General features: G+C 41.1%; 1 protein-coding gene across 2 annotated transcripts in view; it reads left to right on the top strand.

Annotated features, from left to right (window-relative positions):
- The window catches only part of TPD52 (tumor protein D52), a 120,496-nt gene that overhangs the window by 12,476 nt on the left and 86,682 nt on the right, over positions 1-21,338 (top strand). Inside the window, exons 1-4 of one of the 2 annotated variants that reach the window (XM_058832605.1) lie at positions 11,030-11,486; positions 16,494-16,609; positions 18,226-18,374; positions 19,242-19,343. In XM_058832605.1, the coding sequence (XP_058688588.1) occupies positions 11,315-11,486; positions 16,494-16,609; positions 18,226-18,374; positions 19,242-19,343 (539 nt within the window). In that variant the 5' untranslated portion in view covers positions 11,030-11,314. Of the gene's footprint in view, positions 1-11,029; positions 11,487-16,493; positions 16,610-18,225; positions 18,375-19,241; positions 19,344-21,338 lie in introns of those variants that run through there. The other variant, XM_058832606.1, reaches the window with a different exon arrangement.

The following is a 21,338-nucleotide window of genomic DNA, read 5'->3' as shown; positions in this document are numbered from 1 at the left end:
AAACTGGGGCATGATCAGTACTCAGAATGGCAATGAATATAGGTATTTTTTTGTTTGACATCTACAGTTGTGAAATGAGCTATATGGTGGATTAGCTTGTGCAATAGAGAGTGATGCTAAACTTAAATTTCACATAGCGTTGTAAGTTTTGGAGTTTGTACTCATGTTCTGTTCCAGGTCAAATACTGGGAGGAGGCAGCTTGTGGAACAGTGCAGTTCTGGAATAGCTGCTCACTAAAATCAGTGGAGGCATGCTTTCTTTACCAAAAAAACCCTAACCACAAATTGCAACATAAAAAACTCACAAACAACCAAACCCATATAAAATACCCCCAATCACCCCCTCCCCTTCCTTTCTTTCATTTCTGGTCTACTTTTGGAGATGAAACTCAATATCCTTCAAACTTTGGTCCTTTAAGCCTGCATTTCTTTCTTCCCCCTGTAGTTTCTATCACATCAACTACATCAGAATCAGGAAAAATGTTTGACTGATTTTGTGTTCATTAGATAGGTCTTTCCAGTTTTGTCTACTATCATATATTTCAGTAAAATGAGTGGTTAAACTCATTCTATTTACTTTGCTGAGAAATATAAATGAGGAGCCTGAATGCTTATCTAAGCATGCTGCTATTTTGGAAAACTTCCTTTGTGTGGAATGGACTGGAACACAACTAGATGGTGCATAAATATATTATTTCTTTGAGATCTTGAGACATTAGTACCTTCATAATCTGAACCTGCATAGGTTGTTAAAAAGGAACTACAGGTGCCTGTAATGTCACCCAGCAGCAGAAAGTAGCATCTCATGTCCAAAGTCTGATCTGATGGAAGCGGGTATGCTCAAGTCTTCTAGGACCTGGAGGTCCTTTAAAGTTTTACATCTTTCTGTGGATCATCACTGGACAAACATGCTTGACCCTTTTCTTTGCCACCTTCAACTTTTGGAGTGATTAATGTTTTATGACTGTCACTTGATTTATGTGACAGCAATATCTCTCTAGGCTAACAGTTTCATTTAATTTACTGTCCTGGTGTGACTTGGAGTAGAGGCAAATGTCTCTTAACAGGATTTACTCAGCTCAAGCAGCATTAAAAGTCAGTCAAGGACATAAAGTTGGCTAAAATCTCAGAGTACTTATTAATGTAATGGCAAGTTCGGTGGTCATAATAATTTAAAGGTAGATGCATTATCTGCATTGTATTAGGAAAAAGAAGCAGGTCTGTGCAATTGGTTTGTTAGTGAACTGCTGCTGGTTGCTGCATGCACAGTTGCAGGATTCTCCCTCTTATCTCTTAAATGAGATTAAGAGCAGTGCAGAAGTATTCAAGCCCATGTCCTGAGTTTGTCCAATTTGCAGCCCTGGCAGGATGTGTCCAAGGTCCTTTAAGTAGTGATAGCTATTGCTCCAAATCAGTTTGGAAGCACTGTAGGAATTGGTGCTGCCCAGCTGGATGTGGAATTTAGCAGTATGGGGAAGCAGCAGCCACACCATCTGGAACAGGACACTTCAAGCACTGCACAGTTGAATGGGTGACTGGTAAAGTGATGGACTGTAAAGGAATAGGTAATGTGTCTTGTTCGATGCTGCAGGGAAAACAACACAACTTATTCTGGGTTTTCAAGTGAGAGATTCCCAGTGAGCTGCTGCACAAGTATTTTATACAAGCAATCTGGTGGTGTGCCATTAGCACTGCTTTGTTAGGTCTTACTTTCTTAAGTTTAGGAGGGTGCACTGAAACTTTGCAGTGTAGAAATGTAGATGAATAATAAGGACTTGACTTCATTATGGGCCTATCAGCTTGGAAAAAAAGCTTGGAAAAACTGGCTCAGTGTCTACTGTCAGCTTTTAGGTACCTCATGGACAGGCTGGTTCTCTGAAGGGTTTGTATCAAAACTTCTCTAAAGGTGTGAATTGACTGGTTGAAGAAGGGGGATTGGGAACAGGTTCTTATGACCTGAGACGTTTCTGGGGCATATATGTCTGTGAATTTATTGTACTAGTGTACTTTGCTGCTGACTAGGCAGAGTTTTAGTTTCACCGATATGTATTTCATACTATGCTCTCAGGCAAGCCAAGAGCAAAAATGATAACAGGATTTCTATACAGCTTGCTACTTGCAATTGCTTGTCTTTGTATAAAATTGTACTTTAAGTTTTATGTAATAAAACTTGTTTGACGGCACAAATCAAAATCGTAAACATACTTAGTCAAGTCCTGAGAAGGGAAAAAAACCTGGTGGTTTGCCATTATTGCTAAGCAAAAAGCTGATCTTTATCATGGTTAGCTGAAATAGGTGCCAGGCTACAGCAGGAGTGTACCTTAACCATGCAACCAGTAACTTGTGTGTGGTAAAATTAGCAGTGCTTCCAGAAAATGTCACTCCTTTTGGTGTTATGTGTATGTCCTTTGTGCAAGCCCACATGGAGATTACTGTGCTCTATTCTGGGGAGGTTTATGTGGTTGTGCTAAAAATTACTGTGTCCTGAGCACAGAAGTGACTCTCCCAGTGCTTCTGAAGGGCAAGCTGACATCTCTAGATGAACTGACATGTGTTTGGAAGCTTTTGTGTCAGCTTTTTTGTGGACTGAGGAACTTTGCTAGGGGAACCGGAAAGCATGCACTAGAGGGAGTTACTGGAGGAGTAAAGGAAACTGCACTGGAGTAGATGAAAAAGAAATTGAAGAGTCTGCGAAGGGAATTCAAAGACTTAACTGGAGCCTAGTTTCCTTGGGCTCTGTACAATTCATAAAGGGTAAAAGGAGGAGAGGCTCCTGCTGAAAGGCAGCTTTAGCTCAGTGACACTGGTAGTTCATTTGTCTACTGCAACTTTTTCTTTCTGTACAAGAGTGAACTCTTCCTGCTGCAGGGGCATTCACTTCCCTCCTGGAGAAGGGGTGTCAGGGGGAAGTAGATGGCTTTTGTACTTGCCAAGAGCTACTTCTGTGGGGTCACATGTCAGGCCCAAAAACCTGCTTGCTTATTTATTTAGTGAGCAAAGTATAAGCCTGTCCGTTTTATGAAAATACAGGAGACTTTTTTCCCCGTCCCAGAATTTGTCAGCTACCTTTTTCCTGAAGCCTCATAACAGAAATCAACGTAGTCTCTACTGCTGCAAATGCTTTTGCTTTGCTTGTCAGCTGTCATAATACTCCTATACAATGGGGAGATGTGTGGAAGTGAAAAGTCTCCCATAAAGTCTCTGTCCATATCTCAGTTTAGAAAGTGTGGGAGAAAATGGAACTTTATTTTGTCAGCAGGTTTTTGGAAAATCTACTTCACAAGATGAAGGGTGGGCCACAGACCTCCCCTAAGGCAGGAAGCCAGGACACCTTGTGGTCCTGAAGAAGAGAGGTCCCTGGAGGATCCTTAGAGAATCTGGAGGAGCAGCCTGTGACTTACTACAGCCATTGTATTAATCACATGATGATTGAAATGGGAAGGACCTCTGGAGGTTCAACCCCTCTGTTAGGGCAGGGCCACCTGGGGCTGGTTTCCCAGGACCATATCACAGAATGGTTTGAGTTGGAAGGGACCTTAGAGCTCATCAGTTCAACCCCCAGGCATGGGCTAGGGTGCCACCCACTAACTTGATCAGGCTGCTCAGGGCCCATCCAACCTGGCCTCAAGCACTTCCAGGGATGAGGCCTCTATTACTTCAGGGCAAACTGCTCCAGTGCCTCACTGCCGTCTGAGAAAATAATTTCTTACTAATGTCTAATGTAAAATTTTCCTCTTTTTGTTTGAAACTGTTCCCCCTTGTCCTGCCACTATCTACCTGTGTAAAAAGTTGTTTTTCCTGTTTTAAAAGTCCCCTTTACGTACTGGAAGGCTGCAGTGAGGCTTCCCTGGAGTCCTCTTCAGTCTGAACAACCCCAATTTTCTTAGCCTGTCTTTGTATGATCTCTCATAGAGAGATCATCTTTGTTACCCTTCTCTAGGTCAGCTCTAGCAGGTCAATGCCCTTCTTCACCAAGAACTTCAGAGCTGGATGCAGTGCTTTAGGGGGTGTCTCACAAGGGCAGTGTAGAGGTGGAGAATCACCTCTGATCTGCTGGTCACTGTGCTTTCAATGCAGCCCAGGATGCATTTGGCTGTCTGGGCTGTAAATGCGCACTCTTTGCTCATGTCTGGCTTTTTATCCAACCAAGTCCTTCTCTGCAGGGCTGCTCTCAAGGACTTCTCCCAGCCTGTACTTGTATCTGGGACTGCCCTGACTCAGGTGCAGCACCTTGCACTTGGACCTGTTCAACTTGATGAGGTTCTCATGGGCCCACTTCTCGAGTTTCTCCAGGTCCTTCTGAATGGCATCTTGTCCTGTTTTGTCACCTACACAGCTTAGCTTTGTGTTATCTACAAACTTGCTGGACAAGCAGTTGATGCTACTATTGATCTGTGTCATCAATAAAGGTACTAAAGACTACTGGTGCTTGATATCCATGTCGACCTCAATAACCATGTCCACATAGCTTTGGAATATCTTCAAGAATGAATTTTGTGAAGTATTTGCCCTAAACCCTTGTTGCTTGCATCAAATTGTGTGCTGCTTGGTTGCTTCTGTACTTCTGCCCTTGATACTAAATGATGGAACTGTGCTATACCAAATCCAGGCATGAACTTAGTAATTACATAGTGGGAGCTACCCACATTGTACCACAAGCAATGAAGATTTTGTTGTTATTATTAAGGTACTGCTAAGATTACAGAGGGTGTTTTTTATTTTTAGATATCACAATATGTAATTCAGTTTAATGCGTAATTGAATTTGCTTTGTCCTTAAAATCTCAGTGTCAGTCTCATGGTGGGACCTGCCAACATAGAGTGGGGATGGTGGACTTTTCTGGAGCTGCTTTTTGGAGATGTAAGCTCTGGGATGGTGTGTTAAGAGGTTTTGCTTTAAGAGTGCAGAAAAGTAGACTTGTCTTCTGAGGGAGGCTGGGAGTCTCCAGAGTCATTCAAGTAAAACTTTTAATTCCATTGTGAGTTACATACTGAAACTTTGTTTGAAACAATCCCATTTCTGCAGTGCAGTTTTTTCTTCCTAATCTTCTCCAACTATAATCTAGCTGCAGCTCACTACTGTTTCTTCACATTTTTGACAGGGTCAGTCTCTTGCCTGAGGGATCGGAGTCCATGGAGAATATGGCAGAATAACTGCAATAAGCTGCTGAATTGAAATAACTTAATACATTCCTCTAAAATCCACATGACAGAGACTCTGTTAATCTCACTTGGAAGTGCTCCTCTGTGTTTGCAGGGTTTGATCTGACTTCTCCAAAGTCAATGCAAACTCTGATCAGTAGTAGGGGTGCTACTCTGTCCTTTGGCCTGGACCTTTTCCATAGATTGGGAAGCTTTTTACGTGTTACTGCTGGAGCTGACAAATGTGTCTGCTTTGAGCACTGTTTGAGACACACAACTTTGTCATAAATCAGGGATTTCTGCCTAATCTTCTAAATGCTGAAATACTTAAAAGGTAGTAGTGAATGTGTGCAAATATAGAGAATTTTGTCTGATATGAATGGGTTAAGTATTTTACTGTAGTATCAGCTTGTCTAGTCACAGAATATGCTGGAGCGTGGATCTACTCCCTCACAAGAGCTCAGGAAATTAGTCTGAGTTTATAATTGGATTGAGAGGAGAGATGAGAAGTGCTGCCTTTGCCAAGACATGCGTCAGCTGTCTGAAGTACTGTGGGCTGAGACTTTGGTTTAAGAGATGAGCAATACTGGCAACCTCATAATCCCCACCTGTAACATTTGGAAGTGTTTGTGTTGCAGGGAGATACGTCTTTTAAGAGGTGGTGGTTATTTGTGGTGTTTTTTTGTTTGTTATAATAACAGTAAACGAAGGCAGCACGTAGGCTGAAGAAAATGCTGGAGAAGATATTTCTGTACAAAGAACCGTACTGAATGATGAAGTTGTAGCAGGAAGAGCTTGTCCAGAGAAAGCATGTGGGGGAGGCTGAAGTACTGAGATTAATATCATAGTGTTGAGTTGTACCCTGCTAGAAGACAGCAGATACTTAACCCCTTAAGCCACATTCTGCTGACCACTAATAACAGGGCTGAAGAAGCCTGTGCTTGTACTGTTCAGGAATTGCTGTAGGCTGTGCAGCTCCATTCATGTCATGCACAAATCTTGGGGGACTGAAAGAAGTGTCTGCTGTTAAAGGAAGGGGAAAGAGCATAGTGTGGAAATAGGAGCACTAATGTACAAATTTCAGGCTTGTTTAGTCTTTGGGCTTCTGTCCTGTTGCTTCACAGCATCTTTTTCTCTTAATGCAGTTTTAAGGCCTCAGATCAGGTGCTGAAAGGCTTTACTTGTCTGTAAACTGGTAAGACTTTGAAGATCAGCTTGATGCTACAGAATCTAGATTGGCTTAGGATGCTTAAGTAGCTTTATGGCTCTTAAAATGGCTTATGCCATATAAAACTCTGTTGGAGTGGGGAGAGGAGCCTGACTGTTGCTGCCTGATTGGGATCTACCTGGGAAAGAGGGGGGTGGTGGAAGACCACCTGACTAGAAGTCTTTGCCCCAAACACACTTACTGGAAGGCCTCTTATCAATCTTGCCTCTTAGCAGACTGCAGAAGTTGAAATTCAAACCAAGTATAGGCTGAGAAGGCAATTGAGTCTTAACAGGCAATCTTGAAATAAGAGACTGAATTTTTTTGCTATGTCCCCCGAAAAGCAAGTGCTTCTTGCGCCTCTTCCCCGTCTTTGTCAATAAATTCTTCCCATCATTTTCCCCCACTTTCTTTTTCTTGCTTGATTAAGTGCTGGTGTGACAGCCTTGCCAAAAGTATGGGCTGTGGTGTGCAGGTTTGGCAGCTGCGGGTATAATCAGGACACAAACAAAGTGAACGTGCTGGTGTAACAACAGAACTCAGATCTTGCGGATTGGTTATTTGGATAGCTTTGTCCAAAATATTTAGATCATGTCTTAGGGTAGCTTCTGCATTCCTCCAATCCCGAGGCATGATTGGTAGCCTTGCCTGAGTTGAACTGTTTGTATTAAACCCTACTGAATACATAGCTCAGTTTCTTCAAAGCCCAGAGGTGCTACTCATTCATACTTCATCAGGGTTTGGTTTCTGTAGGGAAAGAGGAATATAGGGTTTCCTTGTGGGAAAGGCAGCTTCTCCACAATGCTACCGTAACATCCTATCCTTGCTTAGCTGCCATCAAGGTAGAAGTGCTTCTATACTATATTGCGTTGCTTAAATTGTTGCTAGAGCCTTGGTTGATGTAGAAGCTGCAGACCTGGGTATCAGGCGCTAGCTGAAGAAAGAACCACGCCTGAGACTAAGCAGGCAAACATCAGATGAAAAGTGTTTGCTCAAACTTAACAGCTTTTCTACCTGTGGAGGGGGTGTTCACTTCCTTATGATTCATGAGGTGTACTACCAGTACTGTTAATGCTAAATAGTTACCTGGGAAAGCTTTAAGTACACTCTGTAACCTTAACAGAGGAGATTACAACGTGGTAATCTCCTACAATGGTAGGAATTGTGATGGTAATGCTTTGCTGAGGCTTGCCAAACCTTCCTGAGACATTTTGTGACATTCAGTTTAACTTGTTAGTAATTGGTTCAAGCATCCTTGACAGAAGGTATCTACCTTTGTGCCAGTCTCTCAGACACAAACTTCTAAAATGTCATAGATGACTTAAGTACTAACCTCTTAGTTTTTCTGAGGTGTTAAGGGCAAATGAGTGCTTGCTCTGGAACAGCAAGATCTTTGTTTTTAATCTCTTGCATAGTAAGCAAAAACCCCACTGCTACTTGGCTCTGGAACAGCTCCCTCCTTAGGCTTCAAGTTCTTTGCAGGTACTGCCTTGCAGCTGGTATCTGCAGTAACAACCAAAGTACAGAGTAAAACTGAATTTGCAATGCAGGACAAAGAACAGAGATACTTGAGGCTGCACAGTTAATTATTCTATGCCATGTAACGGAAGCCTAAACTTAAGCTTCAGCTCTGAAATGTGTGTATCTTGCCCTGGGAAGGCACTATCCACCTATTTGGGTATGTCTTTACAGCCTCAGTTCCACCTCCAGCCAGCTGCATGTGCTCTGAATTGTTGTGAAGGAGAGGAAGCCCATCCAGCAGGATATTTTGGTCATGGGAGGTTTCTTTAGAAAGGCCTCATAATAAGCCTGTTTTTGTAGTGTGCAGAAACCTCGACTGCTGTGTCTGTCAAGAGCTGCTAAACTGGTCAGAAAGCTTCACACTGCAGAGAAAACCCTTTCTTTTTAGTTCTGTGCAGCTGCTGTTTGTCATCCCCCTCCTGCTTTGTTTCCTTGGGCCATCACTTGAATTTGGAAAATCCCTTGGAGAGAGATTCATTCCTCCTCCAAATGCACTGCAATGAGAAAAGCCTACCTTCTTCAGACTGGCTTTAGGCAGTAGGGGGGAGTGCTGCCTTACTCTGTCCTGAATCCCTGGATGTGCTAAGGAACTACTGGGGAAGAAGCAGGTAAAATGGTTGTTATGGCTGGCAGGGGATCTCTCAAAACTAGAGATTGTCTTCCCTGAGTGGATGAGTAAGGGATGACAGCCTAGAATTTGTCCTGCAGCAGATTTGGAAGGGTGGACTGCAGTCCTTTCTCTTTACAGAGAGATTGACTTGTACTTCAGTGTGAAGACCATCAAACATCCTTAAGTGATGAGGAAGAAGCTTGTTCAGCAAAACAGCTTTCTTCATCACCAGGTAGGATTTGTACCTGAGAACAAGTGAGGAGCAACACTCCTGTAAACTCTAGCAGGTAAGAGAGCAGGAGGCTGATATGTTTAGGTGATGTGTTTGGGAGGTGCTGTAGCAATTCATCTATTTGGCCACTATAATTGAGATTAATCTGAGCAAAGAGAGGAACTTGAAGTAAGGAGCACTTGCATGGTGTCCCTCTCTTGTCTTAGAACAATAATATTTCTGTAATATTTGTAAAAACTAGAGACTGTCTTACATGACTTCTGTGTTTGTGCTCGGGCTATGCATAAGGAAGAACAAAAGCAGAATTCAGCCTCTCAGGTAGAGGCTCAAATTTGTAATTCAGCAAATCTTCCCTGTAAGCCAAATGTATGTTCCAGCAGCAGGCCATGTCCTGTATGTGTCTCTGACTACACTGAAGAGGTGTTGAAGAGTTTGGCACATACAGATTTCTGTCAGTAGGGATGTCAGACCAGGTTGGTGGTTGAGACTGGCAATGCAGATTTCTGTAGGGACATGAAACCAACGTTTGGACTATAAAGATAGAAGAAGAGAACCAGATTTTTTTGAATGGTTGGTATTGGGTAAATCTGAATGTAAGGAATTTCCTGCAAAAGACAGGAATGCAGTGTTTGCATCCAGGAAATGCCTAGGAAATTGTATTCTTGATTGTTAGCAGGGATCAACAGATTTTCATAAGGGGCTCTTTTTTCTGTAATACTACTTGCAGTTGTAGCTAGCTAGCATTGACCAGTGTAAAACTGAATGATTATCTAGGGTTGGGAAAAAGTCCTAGGGTATAGCCTCCCCTTCTCTTTCTGTGTCGGGAGAGTGATGGGAGAAAACACCCAGCTCTTTGTGTGCCACATCTGATAACTTGTCATTTTGCCTAACCCAGTTAGCACAACTACTGCCTGAGCCTTTTGCACAGAAGGCAGCCCGACTGCTGAGCTACACAAGGGAAAGCTGTGAAGCACAATCTGTAGCTATTCATATTAACAGACTTGGTTAAAAGAGTATATTATTACTGTAGCTGTGTTACGTTTCTCTGCTGCCTCTGGATGCTTTAACTGCAATCTGTGACCAAAGCTTTGACCTTTGCCAGGTGAACTTTGCAGTATTTTCGGCAGACATCACAGCCACGTGTCAGAAATGCAGAGGGGCATTCTATTTTCTTCTTTTTGGTGAGTTTGGAAAATAGCAGAGACCTGTGTTTCAGGCTCCAGCACTCTCATTGTTATGAGCCTGCAGGTACTCTGCACCAGAACCAAATGTAGGTCTTTAGCCTAAAGGACCTGCTTTTTAATTAGCTGTAAGGTCTGTTCCTGTGGCAACTGACTGACTGCAGTGGAAATGGAAGTTTAAATTCCAGGAGGGATGTGCTTTCTTCTCATATGCCTGGGGATTACTTTGCTTGGACTTGACTTCGGTATGCTGCAAGGCTCCTTCACTTCTCTGGAATAATGCTTGGTCAGCTCTGTCCTTACTGTGCAGGAAAAGATTAACTTCCATTTGATTATGCTCCTCTGTGCACAGGCAGCAGTGAGGATCCCAGGTGATGGTGTGGGGTTTGGCAGGAAATTGTTGCTCAGCTGTAAAGGTGATCTACATTGCTAGTAAGCTTGTGTTTTCAGTGAAAGAAGCTGACCTTGGAAAAAAAAATAAAAACTGTAGTGAAGTGCTGCAAAACTTTGCTGAGTGCCTCTTTTAGGTAAGAAGCCTTTCTGCTTCCCAGAGTTGAATCTTAGAGGCCTGGCATGAAGTCAGATGGTTTATATAAGTTGATCTTTATGATGTATGTGTCAAAACATAAATATATTTCAGGCATTCTATTACTGCCTTTACTGGCTGCTCTAAACAATGGTGGTTGAAGCACCAAGGACATAGGACAGTGTACTTCATAAATACTTAACAACTCCCTCCCCCAAACAAAACCCCCTCCAACCCAGATATGTTTAGCCTCATGAGCAAAAAAACAAAATGCACATTAGAACGTTCATCAATAAACTCTAGGTGGTGTTTATAGCCTAGCCTTCAGAGAGCAGTGCTGCTCTCTCCTATTCTGAACTTGCAGTATGGTGTGATACCTGGGCAGCAGAGACTGGGTTCTCACTAGTGGTTATTACACTGATGAAAGCAGCTGGGGAAATAGCTATGCACGCAGAATTTTCCATTAATCAAAGGAAAAAGTCCAACACAGATGGTATATAGGATAGATTATGGCTGGTAATCCTTTTGTGCCCTAGAAGATTAAGGATACCCTGGTGTAGCTGCAGTCAGCTGACCTTTTTTTATTTAAACCATTGAACATAGTTGATGCAGTTCTGCAGAGGACCAAGGCTCTTACAGAAGCCATGAGCAGTGCCCTGTGAATGTTTGTTAAAGGAACAGTCTGTTTAAGTCCAGCCTCAGTTATAAATTTACAGGAACTTACCTTTGTGCCATGTAAACAGCAGCAGCTACAGGATGGCTAAGAAATCTCTTGCTAGACGGCTCTATCATATGTAGCAGAGCTGAATTCTCTGAGGAGACACAGTGAGTGTCATGTGGAGAAATGGAGGGTTTCTGAATCCTGCTGTCTGGGTCACCCCAGAAAGCGAAAATGAATGCTTCAGTGGGAGAAGAGGATGGCTGTGCGCTCTGAAATGTCTGGCATGGATCTATATGAGGATTACAAATCGCCCTTCGATTTCAATGCTGGAGTGAACAGAAATTATCTTTACTTGTCGCCTGGCATAAACCTTTCTCCACCTGGATCACCTACACTGGCAAAGTCTGGTAACTTCCTTCCTTCCTTAAAATCTCTACATGAAATGCTTAGCAATTAGTACCTGTAAATCTTCTCAAATTAAAAATCTAGAAAAGTTTGCCTGCTGTTAATTCTGGAAGTATATTAGCTTCAGTTTAGCTAATATCTCGTGTTACATGTTTACCAGCTTACATTATTTGTTATTTATTCAGTAGAAAGGCAGTTTGAGGGAAAATGAAGTGGCAAACCAATTAGGAACTGCTGCAAGATTGGAATAATTTGCCTAGTTTGACTATTAGATTTTTTTGGGGGAGGAGGTAGAAATTGCATTTGTAGTAGGACTTCAGAGCTCTGGCTAGTCTAAAATCTGTTTTTGCCTTAATACTGAAAATCTCACTGATTAACAAAAATGCCTTCTAAAACCTTTTCTCCATTCCACCTAGCATTTAAAATTCTGCAAACCTTCCACCTGCAGATGTGAACTGCACTGGGGCTGCCTTGTGCTGTGCTGCAGTGGCATCCACTTAGTGCTTAACCCTATGAGTTTCTTGACAGTAACCTGTTGTACAGAATGCCATAGCTGTCTACCAGCACATCCTAGTCTGGTTTTACTGTCGTCATTCCTTTCCATTCCTTGCTGCCAGATGTATTCTTCCAGAGTAATTTTAAATATAGAAAGCTTCGACCTACTTCAGGTATGGCAAAGCAAAGTTACACAGGTGTTAACTTTTTTTTTTAATGAGCTTGTTACTTAAAATTTTAAAGAAACATACATCCCTTGGGGAACCTCTCTGTGAGCTATAGCAACCCTCTCTGTGAACTTGTTGAATGGGGAGCTACAGGGGAGCAGTGGTCAGCATTCACTTACTGCATCTCCAGCTCTTCCAAAGGAGAGAGGAAGCAGCTCTCTGTGTCAGGTGATGATGCATCACCATTACCACCAGCCCTTTCTGGGCTTTATTTTCTTTTTCATTTGCTCTGAATGAATATCTAATTAGCATTTGGGAGAAGCCAAATAATTTTCTCCTCTAGGTTGAAGAAATGTCTCACTTTGGTTTCTGCACTGAGATAAATGGGAAGTACTTAAATCTGATTTTTCTTATATACTGCAGAATAAATATGCTTTGTAGTACTGTATGTAACTCAGCTATTAGAGTGGTCTTATAACATTGCAACAGCTTGTTCTCCTGAGCTATAACAAACACTTTTTTTCTTTAGCTTTGCCAACTGTATAGTGGTGACCACAATGTTCATTCTGAGTGTCGCATGCAGAACATGTCCATGTAAAAGAAAGCTTTATGGAGGTTAACCTGCCCCCACCCCACCCAAGGCTGCTCATTCAAAATGAAAAGTATTTCTTTACACTGCTCCTGTTTGCTGCTGATTTCTGAATTCAGCCCAGGGAGGTAGGAACTTCTGGTCAAAATAGGAGCATGAACTTGGATTGAAACTGGCCAAAGCAAACCCCAAATCAGAAAAAACTGATTGTTAATTGAATTACTATAATGCTGTGCCTACCCTGGCAGAATAATAGGGACTTAAATGCCATTTCCTTGAATGTGATCTGTGGAGTCCTGATCAACTAACTTACTCATGTCTTTAATTGGTTCATTTAAGTAAATCTAATAAACTGCTGGGAAAATATGTTAATCTTAGAAATACACACCTAAAACCTGACCTTAAAGCTAAGTAGGTGTTCTCAATACTATCTAAGTAGCATTTTAATGATTTTTATGATTTTTTCCCCCCGAACAGATTTTTTATTCTGTTTGTGAAGCACGAAATATTCAGTTAAACTTGGTTATAATAGAGTACCAAATGACTGAATTTTAAGTCCTTCACAACTCTAATGATGCACGAGAACTAACATAACGAAGGGTAACAAGTTGAAAGCCATAATAATGATTTTATATAACAATAGCAACAGTTCTGTTGGCAAAAAAAGACCACAAGTGAGAAATGCTCTCTTAGTAGTAGTTTGAGCCAAGGCATTTCCATCTGTTGCCTGACTGCTGATTTCCTGGTTTCTTGCCCTACGCCCCATAGAAAGATCTAAGGTGGGCGGTGCACGCTTCCTTAGGAAGCTTTTTCAAAGCCAGGATCTTACTGGCTGCCAGCCCTAGTTTATGGGGTACATTTGTGTTGTAGCCACACTGTTGTGGAATTCTGTGGGTTGTTAGCTGTGTAGACAAGTGCTCCTTGGTCAGATGGCCCAGCACAGCCTTGCCCATAGGATGGATGGATGAACCCTGTGTCCTGCAGGTATTGAACTGAGGAATGGGAGCAAAGGGAACAGAGGGGAGAACAGTGACAGGAGAGAGAGCGGAGGTACCAGGATGAAGATCGATGGGAAGGTGTTAGCATACTTCATGTGGAGCTCAAAAAAGTAATAAATGGGAGGGGCTCAGAAGGCAAAAAGAGGAAGGCATGGTCAGATGTGCAAGATGAGGTATGGAGGACTTTGAGTAGTAGTGATTTCCTGTTTCCCTAAAAACTCTTGGAATGGGAAGGGGAGGAGAGATCATTCCCTTGCTTCCTAGCATTGTGCCTTAAATTCCATTTGGTAGGCAAGAAACAGAGCAGTCTGAAAAAAAAGTTTTCCAAAGAGAAGCTACATTCCCCAAACAGAAGCTGTTGCTGCAGGAGACAATCCGGCATGTTTTCTTAGTGGTGGATTCACTTGGTCTATTTTTGGTGATTTAATCCAGATGACTCCTCGTAATCAGATTGAACAGACTTTCAGCTGGTTGGGCTGATGCTCTTGGAGTCAGTGTGGTTTTGGTACTTGCAAACTTTGTGAAATGGCTTTGTGATGGCAAGCAACTGGTCCCTGAAGGGCTGCAGATGAGATCAAGGTCAGGAGTCATAGTAGAACATACTGAGGGGTTGTAGGGTGTCAAGAAGAAATGCAGTTCAAATTGTTTTCCTTCAGGGTAGGTTTATGTAATTAATAGGTTAAATAGCAATTTGACAAAAAGGTGTGGCATTCTTAACTGTTAAGGAAATATGATGTATATGATGTTGATGTATAACACAAGTTATCTGATTGTGAGACGTAACCCTTTGTTTTAGGTGCTATAGTGCTATGCTTTGGTTTGGACATTAGACTTTGAAGTTCTTACTGACTTAGATTTCTGACAGAAAATAGTCTGTTGGGAAACCCACAGGACCAATATTATGTTTGTGTAGAAGACACATAAATCTCTGGGGAAACGTGGCACAGATCTCATGAGTAAATGCAGAATGAGGTTTAATTTTCTTCCTGTAGTCTTCCTTCTCTTCTAAATCTAGATTCTTCTGTACTCTGTGGTAACAGCATTCACTAAAGTTCTGTCCATGTAGCAGTATGCTTCTAGAGGACAAATGATCTGGACACAAATACAGGCAGACAACATACTGCTTCGGAAAGAATTTGTGGAACTGAGTTTTACCTGAATTCAGTAATTTGATCAAGAACAAGGTTTCTTCTCGTTTTCAGCTTGACAGCTGCTAGGAGCATGTTTCACAGAATGCTTATAACTAATTACAGACTTGCAGAATCTTTTTTTTCCCCTGATTTTTCAGTTGATTGTGATGTAGCTGTTTGATATGAAACACCACAGGAAAATCATAGTAGTGATTAATGAGTTTTTGATTCCCAGACCAAAGGATAGTATGGAGTGCCATCAGAAGCTGCTGAAATGGGAATGGAATTTTATTGGTTAGATGGTGAATTTCTATAGCGATTAATAGGAAATGTTACTTAATGCATCTTCAACTTAGATGAATGATGTATTTATGTACATATATACACACAAACACGCACGTGTACGTATGAATACATCCACTCGTCATTGCTCCTTACTAATAAACAATCCTGATTTCTTTCCTCTTGTATTTTAAGATTTTTATTTAGCTTATCTTTTTTTTTATATTATCTATAAGACTGTTTTACCTCTTGAATAGAGAATTAGTTCTGTGAATCCACAATCATTCCAGCATGCAGTTTCCCTGCAAACTGGTCTCTGCAATTAGAACAGAATTCCTTGTTTTTGGCAAACTTCATGTTTAAGTGTCAGCTACAAAATGGGAAATCTTTTGCTGCAAATTGTGTTGCATAAAAGGTGTTTAAAATGGTCTTACTGCAAGCACTAAGGACTAATAAAAAATGAATCATTACAGTTATTGCATCATATTGTTTTTCTTTGTTTCCCTGAAGCCGTGAAAGCAAAAGTTGATGAAGACCATAGGGATGTTTGTGGTCTATATAGGAATTTGGCAGAGTTTTGGTTTCTGGATTTGGAAGAGGAAGATACAGCAGTTTGAGTGGATGCACATCCTTATCAGTTCCTTCTCAGTACTCCCTTGCTTTGAAGTAACAGCCTTTTGTTCCTGAGCTCTGTCTCTGGGCTTCCCTTCTGTCTTAAGGTCTAAGTGCAAACCAGCAGCTTACTTCAAGTTCCACGATATCTGCAGCTTTCTATCCACAGTGGTCCCAGTTACTAGGGACAGAGAGATCAAGCAAGGTACCGTGGAAGAGCTCATATTTGCAGTGCAGTAGTTTTCACCACTGTTGTTAACCTTGCTTGTGGCTGCACCCAGTGTGTTCAGAATGGACACTTAAATCTGATCTGAAGAGTAGTAAGGGACAGAGTCTCTGCATTGGCCTTGAGCATCTCCAGTGTTTCCAGAGTTTCTGTGCCAGATGAATGAGACACCAGAGTGTACACAGACTCCTGGGCAGGGCTGTGTAGGAAACACTGGTCGGGATGTAGTGTTCTGCACCTAGGTTTCTCTCACAGAGTAGTGGGATGTGTTCTCAACAGGTTTCCAGTCTCCTATTATAGCAGCAGTTGCCATTATATTGAGCTTTAATACAGCTTGATAGAATGAAATATAAAGTGCCTTTGGTTTTCTTCCTGTAGTTGGGGAACATGACTTCGGTGTCCTCTCATCAATTTTCTTTGTGCTCTTGCACAAACAAGCTGTATACTAATGTTAGCTGCTGTTTGGCAGACTTGTGATAATCTAACTTTTAATGCTTTATTCATCTCAAGGGTTGCTGAGGAGTGACTCTATACCTGAGGTTGGAGAGGATGTTGCTGCTACAGTCAGTATGGCAGAAACACTCTCAGAAGAAGAACGGGATGAGCTAAGAAAAGAGCTTGCCAAGGTAATTCTTTTGTAAATAGTTCTTAAACTTGTTTTCATAATGTAAATCTGGGATAATGTTATCTTTGAACCTACAGTTAATGCCTTGCATAGTTATTCTGTGAGTGTCTAAAGCTGGCACTCCTGTGTATTTTACAGATAGGAAGGAAGAGTGTCAAGGAGAAAAGAACAGCCAGTTCTAGTGTGAAATTAAGTTGGAAGTGCTGAATAATCTTAAACTAAGATACATAAATACCTAACACATTTTTTTTCTCTAGTGAGAAAGGGGTAAATCAGCAAAGAGAACATGGTTGGAAGGCAAAACCCAAGTATTGTCTCAACTGGTGTGGAGTAGCTAAAGCTGTTTCTTTCATGAAGAATGCTTTGTAGTCATATCTGTGTATGCACTGTATTGCTAATGTCTAACCATGTTACTGTTCTTGTCCATAACAGAATATTTTTAAGAGTGAGAAAAAATAGCATTCTTTGAAGGACAGACAAGCAAATAATCAAGCCTGATACATGCCAATGTCAAGCTTTTTTAAGCAGCCAGTCTTTTTTCTTTAGTAGCTCTATGGGACTTTAGGACCCTTATGAAAGATCCTAACTTGAGTGTAAGGTTGGCAAACAAAGATTAGCTTTAAATTAAGCACATTTAATACATTATTATATTTGGCAGTCCTGAGTATCATTTCATGCCAAAGGTAGTGAGTGTGGGCTGGTCCTGCTAGGATACATCACGCTGGACTTGGGACAGATATCCAAACAGAGGTGCATTGAAGGTATTGTAAGGAGTACAGTAAGGGGCTGTACTCCTGTAAGGAGCTTAAATGAGTGGGCAGCCTGATAATCTAAAGTAGGGTGATCTTGCCTGGATGAGGAAGTAGGATTGGAGGTATGCCCTTGCCTTTGTACATATGGCCTTAGTGCCTCTATCACTTCTATAAAGCTCACAGAATGGCATTGTAGAACTGTGCTGACATCTCTGGTCATCTTTCCAGAGAGTCTTAAGTGGCCATCTGAGTAAAGAAGGAAGTTTACAAACAATACAGTTTTCTAGTTACAGAGCAGGTGCTGTGTGTTGTGTGTTTGTGTGGGTTTTGGCTGCTCAGTCTGCCACCATTTCCACGCTTGCTCTGGGGAAGACGCTCCTGTGGCTGGATCCAGTCTGCAGGTGCTGGCTTAAGCCACAAAAGGACCTTTCTGTTGAAGCAAGGCAGCAAAATCTGTGTATGGATCAGACATGCTCTGAGCTTCCTGATACTGGTCACACATTGGTGTATCTTCTGACGTGGAAGTAGAATATGGGCTTGGCGATTGTCCCGAGTTTGACTAATCTTCAACCTTTACATATCATAGGTAATAATTTCTAGCTATGCAATCTTTTAGTTACCAACTTCCTTGTACATATTCCAGTAACAGAGCTAGCTGCAGGTAGATTACTTTCTCATTAGCTCTTGTTGTCTCTGTTGGATTTCCCTTTTAGTATTTAGGAATGACTGTGAGGCAATGTTACAAACCCCTGTTAGCCGTCCCATTACTGAAGTCTAGTAGATGCTTTAAAGAAATACATAGTTGAATGGTTGGGTATAGTCCTTGTTAACTGTTAACCACTTGTTAACAACTCTCGTGCCGCAGGTGGAAGAGGAAATCCAGACGCTCTCACAAGTGCTAGCTGCCAAAGAGAAGCATCTAGCAGAAATCAAGAGAAAGCTGGGAATAAACTCACTACAGGAATTAAAGCAGAACATTACCAAAAGCTGGCAAGATGTTACATCAACCACAGCGTATGTACCAGCTCATGATGATTGTGAAAACTGTTTAGATCTTGTGTCATGTCTAAACACTCTGTTCTTGTGAAGTGAGTATAAATAACACCAAATTGTATTAAAACTTCTCTGGGTAAATCAACATAGATTTTTTTAAAAGTAGAGCACTGCAAGCCATGTCTCATGCGAAAGAAGAATGATTGACCAAAATTTGGGCTATTCTAACACACATTTTTGTCTGATAGATCTGAGATACCAATGTGTCCGAAGTCCAACAGAATACCCCTTTTTTCCACCCTGAAAAATTGTTATAAACAGAGCCCATGCAGGAAGAGCATGAAGTCACAATTACTGTTCTTGCTGAACACAAATATTAGCTTAAGGTCTAGAGCAAGCTACCTTCTGCAATTAATGACCACAGAATGCCACAAGATGCGACTGAAACTTTTTATAGGGAATTTTATTGACAGAACTGCGTGGTACAAGAATTTGGACACTTCACAAAAAACTAGGCCTTTTTCAGTGTGTGTGCATAGTGTTGGTTTTTTGTTTTGTTTTCTTTTATATTGTTTTGAGTTTTTCTTTTTTTTTTTTTTTTTATTGATCAGGGTGTTTTCTGTGTGAGTTTATTTTATATTTTGCTAAATCCTACAATAGCAGATCTGTTCTAGGGTGGGATAGTAGGTGCATGTTGGTGAACTGGGTCTGTTCAGAGGTGGCAGAGATGCTGTAGCCAGAAGGCTCAAAATAATGGCTTAAGTAGGTTTTCCATTAGACCCCAAAGCTGAAGTGTACCTCTGCCTTTGATACAAATAGACACACATCAAAAGTTTCCTTATGTGTTCTATTAAAATAACTGAAAACTAAATATTTTCTTGAACACAGTTACAAGAGAACATCAGAAACCCTGTCTCAGGCTGGTCAGAAGGCTTCTGCTGCTTTTTCTTCTGTTGGTTCAGTCATAACCAAGAAGTTTGAAGATGTCAGGTAGGTTTCTTTACCTTTTCCTGAGTAATTGCATTTTGTTATTTAAGCAAGTGATCACTGCAATAAATTTATGCTGTTAACGTACTTAGTTCTTCTAAAAGCTAATCTATCAAGAGCCTTCAGCAACTGTTCTAGGGGAGGTAGGAGACTTGCTGCAGAATCTGCTTATATGTCCTCACTGATGCTGAGGAATTCTGTGGTGTGTATTTTACTTAGGCAAGAGAAGCAATATGTGCTACCACCTCCTCTGCTGCTCTTACTTTTCTGGTGTGATTGCAGGCGGCACTGTCTGCCTGCCTCTGTGGGGTGCACATAGCACTATCATTTCTGCTCTCTTTCTCAGCTTGTGGAATATTATATTTAACAACTAATATCTTTAACTGTTTGTATTTTGTTGTTTGGCTCTTTTTGTTGTGTTTGTTGTTTTTGTTTTTTGTTTGGGTTTGTTTGTTTGGGTTTTTTGTTCCTTCCAGTCGTGTTTTATTTCTTTCTAAACTGTGCTGCCTCATAGAAGTGGCTTGATTTTATTACATTTTTAAGAGACTATTGGCACTTTCTAATTCTTAACTACTGTTGGCATGCAACATATCTTGACTTTGTGCCAAATGACACAGCCCTTGGTACACATTAGGTAAGTCTGCCAGTCATTCTTAGAACTATTTTGAGCTGCTTGCAAAAATCCTGCTGGATGCAATACAATCAGATGCTTAGCTTACAATTCCTTGATTATATAGTTCTTACTACTGGAACCTATACAATTATTCATCTCCACAGGTAATTTCTTGTTGTTAGCCTTAAATTTCAATTGTTGGGCAAATAAAAATTCACACATTCTCACAGAATATTGCTGCTTTGGCAGCAGTGTAATAAAATCAGCCATGTTAAAGTGCTGCCATTAACCTCTTGCTTTTTGAAGTCTAGTGAGAAAACACTTTGAGTACAGCTACACAGTTACATATTTTTCTTCAGATTTATCAGAACTTCCTTTCTCTTTTTAATGCTTACTCTGGCATTGTGCAGACTACAGGCATTTTCACATTCCTTTAGGTAAGGTGGACACAAGAATTGCTTCTGAAACTAAGCATGTAGTCAGACTGTCTCCATTAAAGTTTTTGATTAAAGTTTGTCTGTAAAAGGTAATTTCTTCTTTTCTCCAGTGTTAGTAAGGATAAAACTGAAGCTCTCTTAGTGTCAGGGAAGATGTTACTTCATGTTCACCTGGTAACTATCTCAGAACATGAAATATTGAGTATACATAATAATTAATTAGTCTCTCTTTCTTGTTAGAAGGAAACCAAATAAAATGATTCTGCAGAGTTTTTTATCAAGAGACAGAATATGGTGTTGAGGTCAATGGCATGCAGGATTCCTCCTTCTTTGTCTGTACAGTGTTTGTGCTGTGGCAGAGTAGAGATTTTTCCCTTTTTATGTTTAACATTGTGACTCTAACTAAATTATTAGAGTCTAAATGTAAAATAGTTTATATATTCTTTGTTCATAGTTTGTCCAGTGAAACAGCCCTTGAGTTGATTACTTTAGCAGGGCCAGTATTTTAATTACTTCATCTACATTACCTTTGATCTAAGCAAATACTTGGTGTTTTCAGTAGTTAAAAATCCTGTGTAACAACTTCTGTGAATTGCTTCTCAGCCCATCTATGCACACCTGAGTCTGACTTAATCTTTTCTGTACTCTCCCACTAAGTAGCTAAAGACAGCAGTAGGATCTGTATAAAGATGTTGGGATTTGGCTCCAAGAGTACTAAGTGGGAGCTGTTGTCCCAGGGGAGGAGGTGGGCAAAGGCACAGGATGCTACGTGAACTCAGTTTAGTCAGGTATAAGAATACAAGCCAGTCTCAAATGTCCTGTTTAGCATCAGTGAGACAGTGGGAACCTGGAAGACTTCTCTGATCTTTTTGGATGCAGAGCTCACCTGCTCACTTAACAGGTGTCACTTTTCTACCTTAAGGCTGTGGTGTTCCCCAGTTATAGTAC

Source organism: Poecile atricapillus, chromosome 2, assembly GCF_030490865.1.
Source record: "Poecile atricapillus isolate bPoeAtr1 chromosome 2, bPoeAtr1.hap1, whole genome shotgun sequence".
NCBI classification, from domain to species: domain Eukaryota; kingdom Metazoa; phylum Chordata; class Aves; order Passeriformes; family Paridae; genus Poecile; species Poecile atricapillus.
This window is presented reverse-complemented; position numbering and strand designations above follow the sequence as displayed.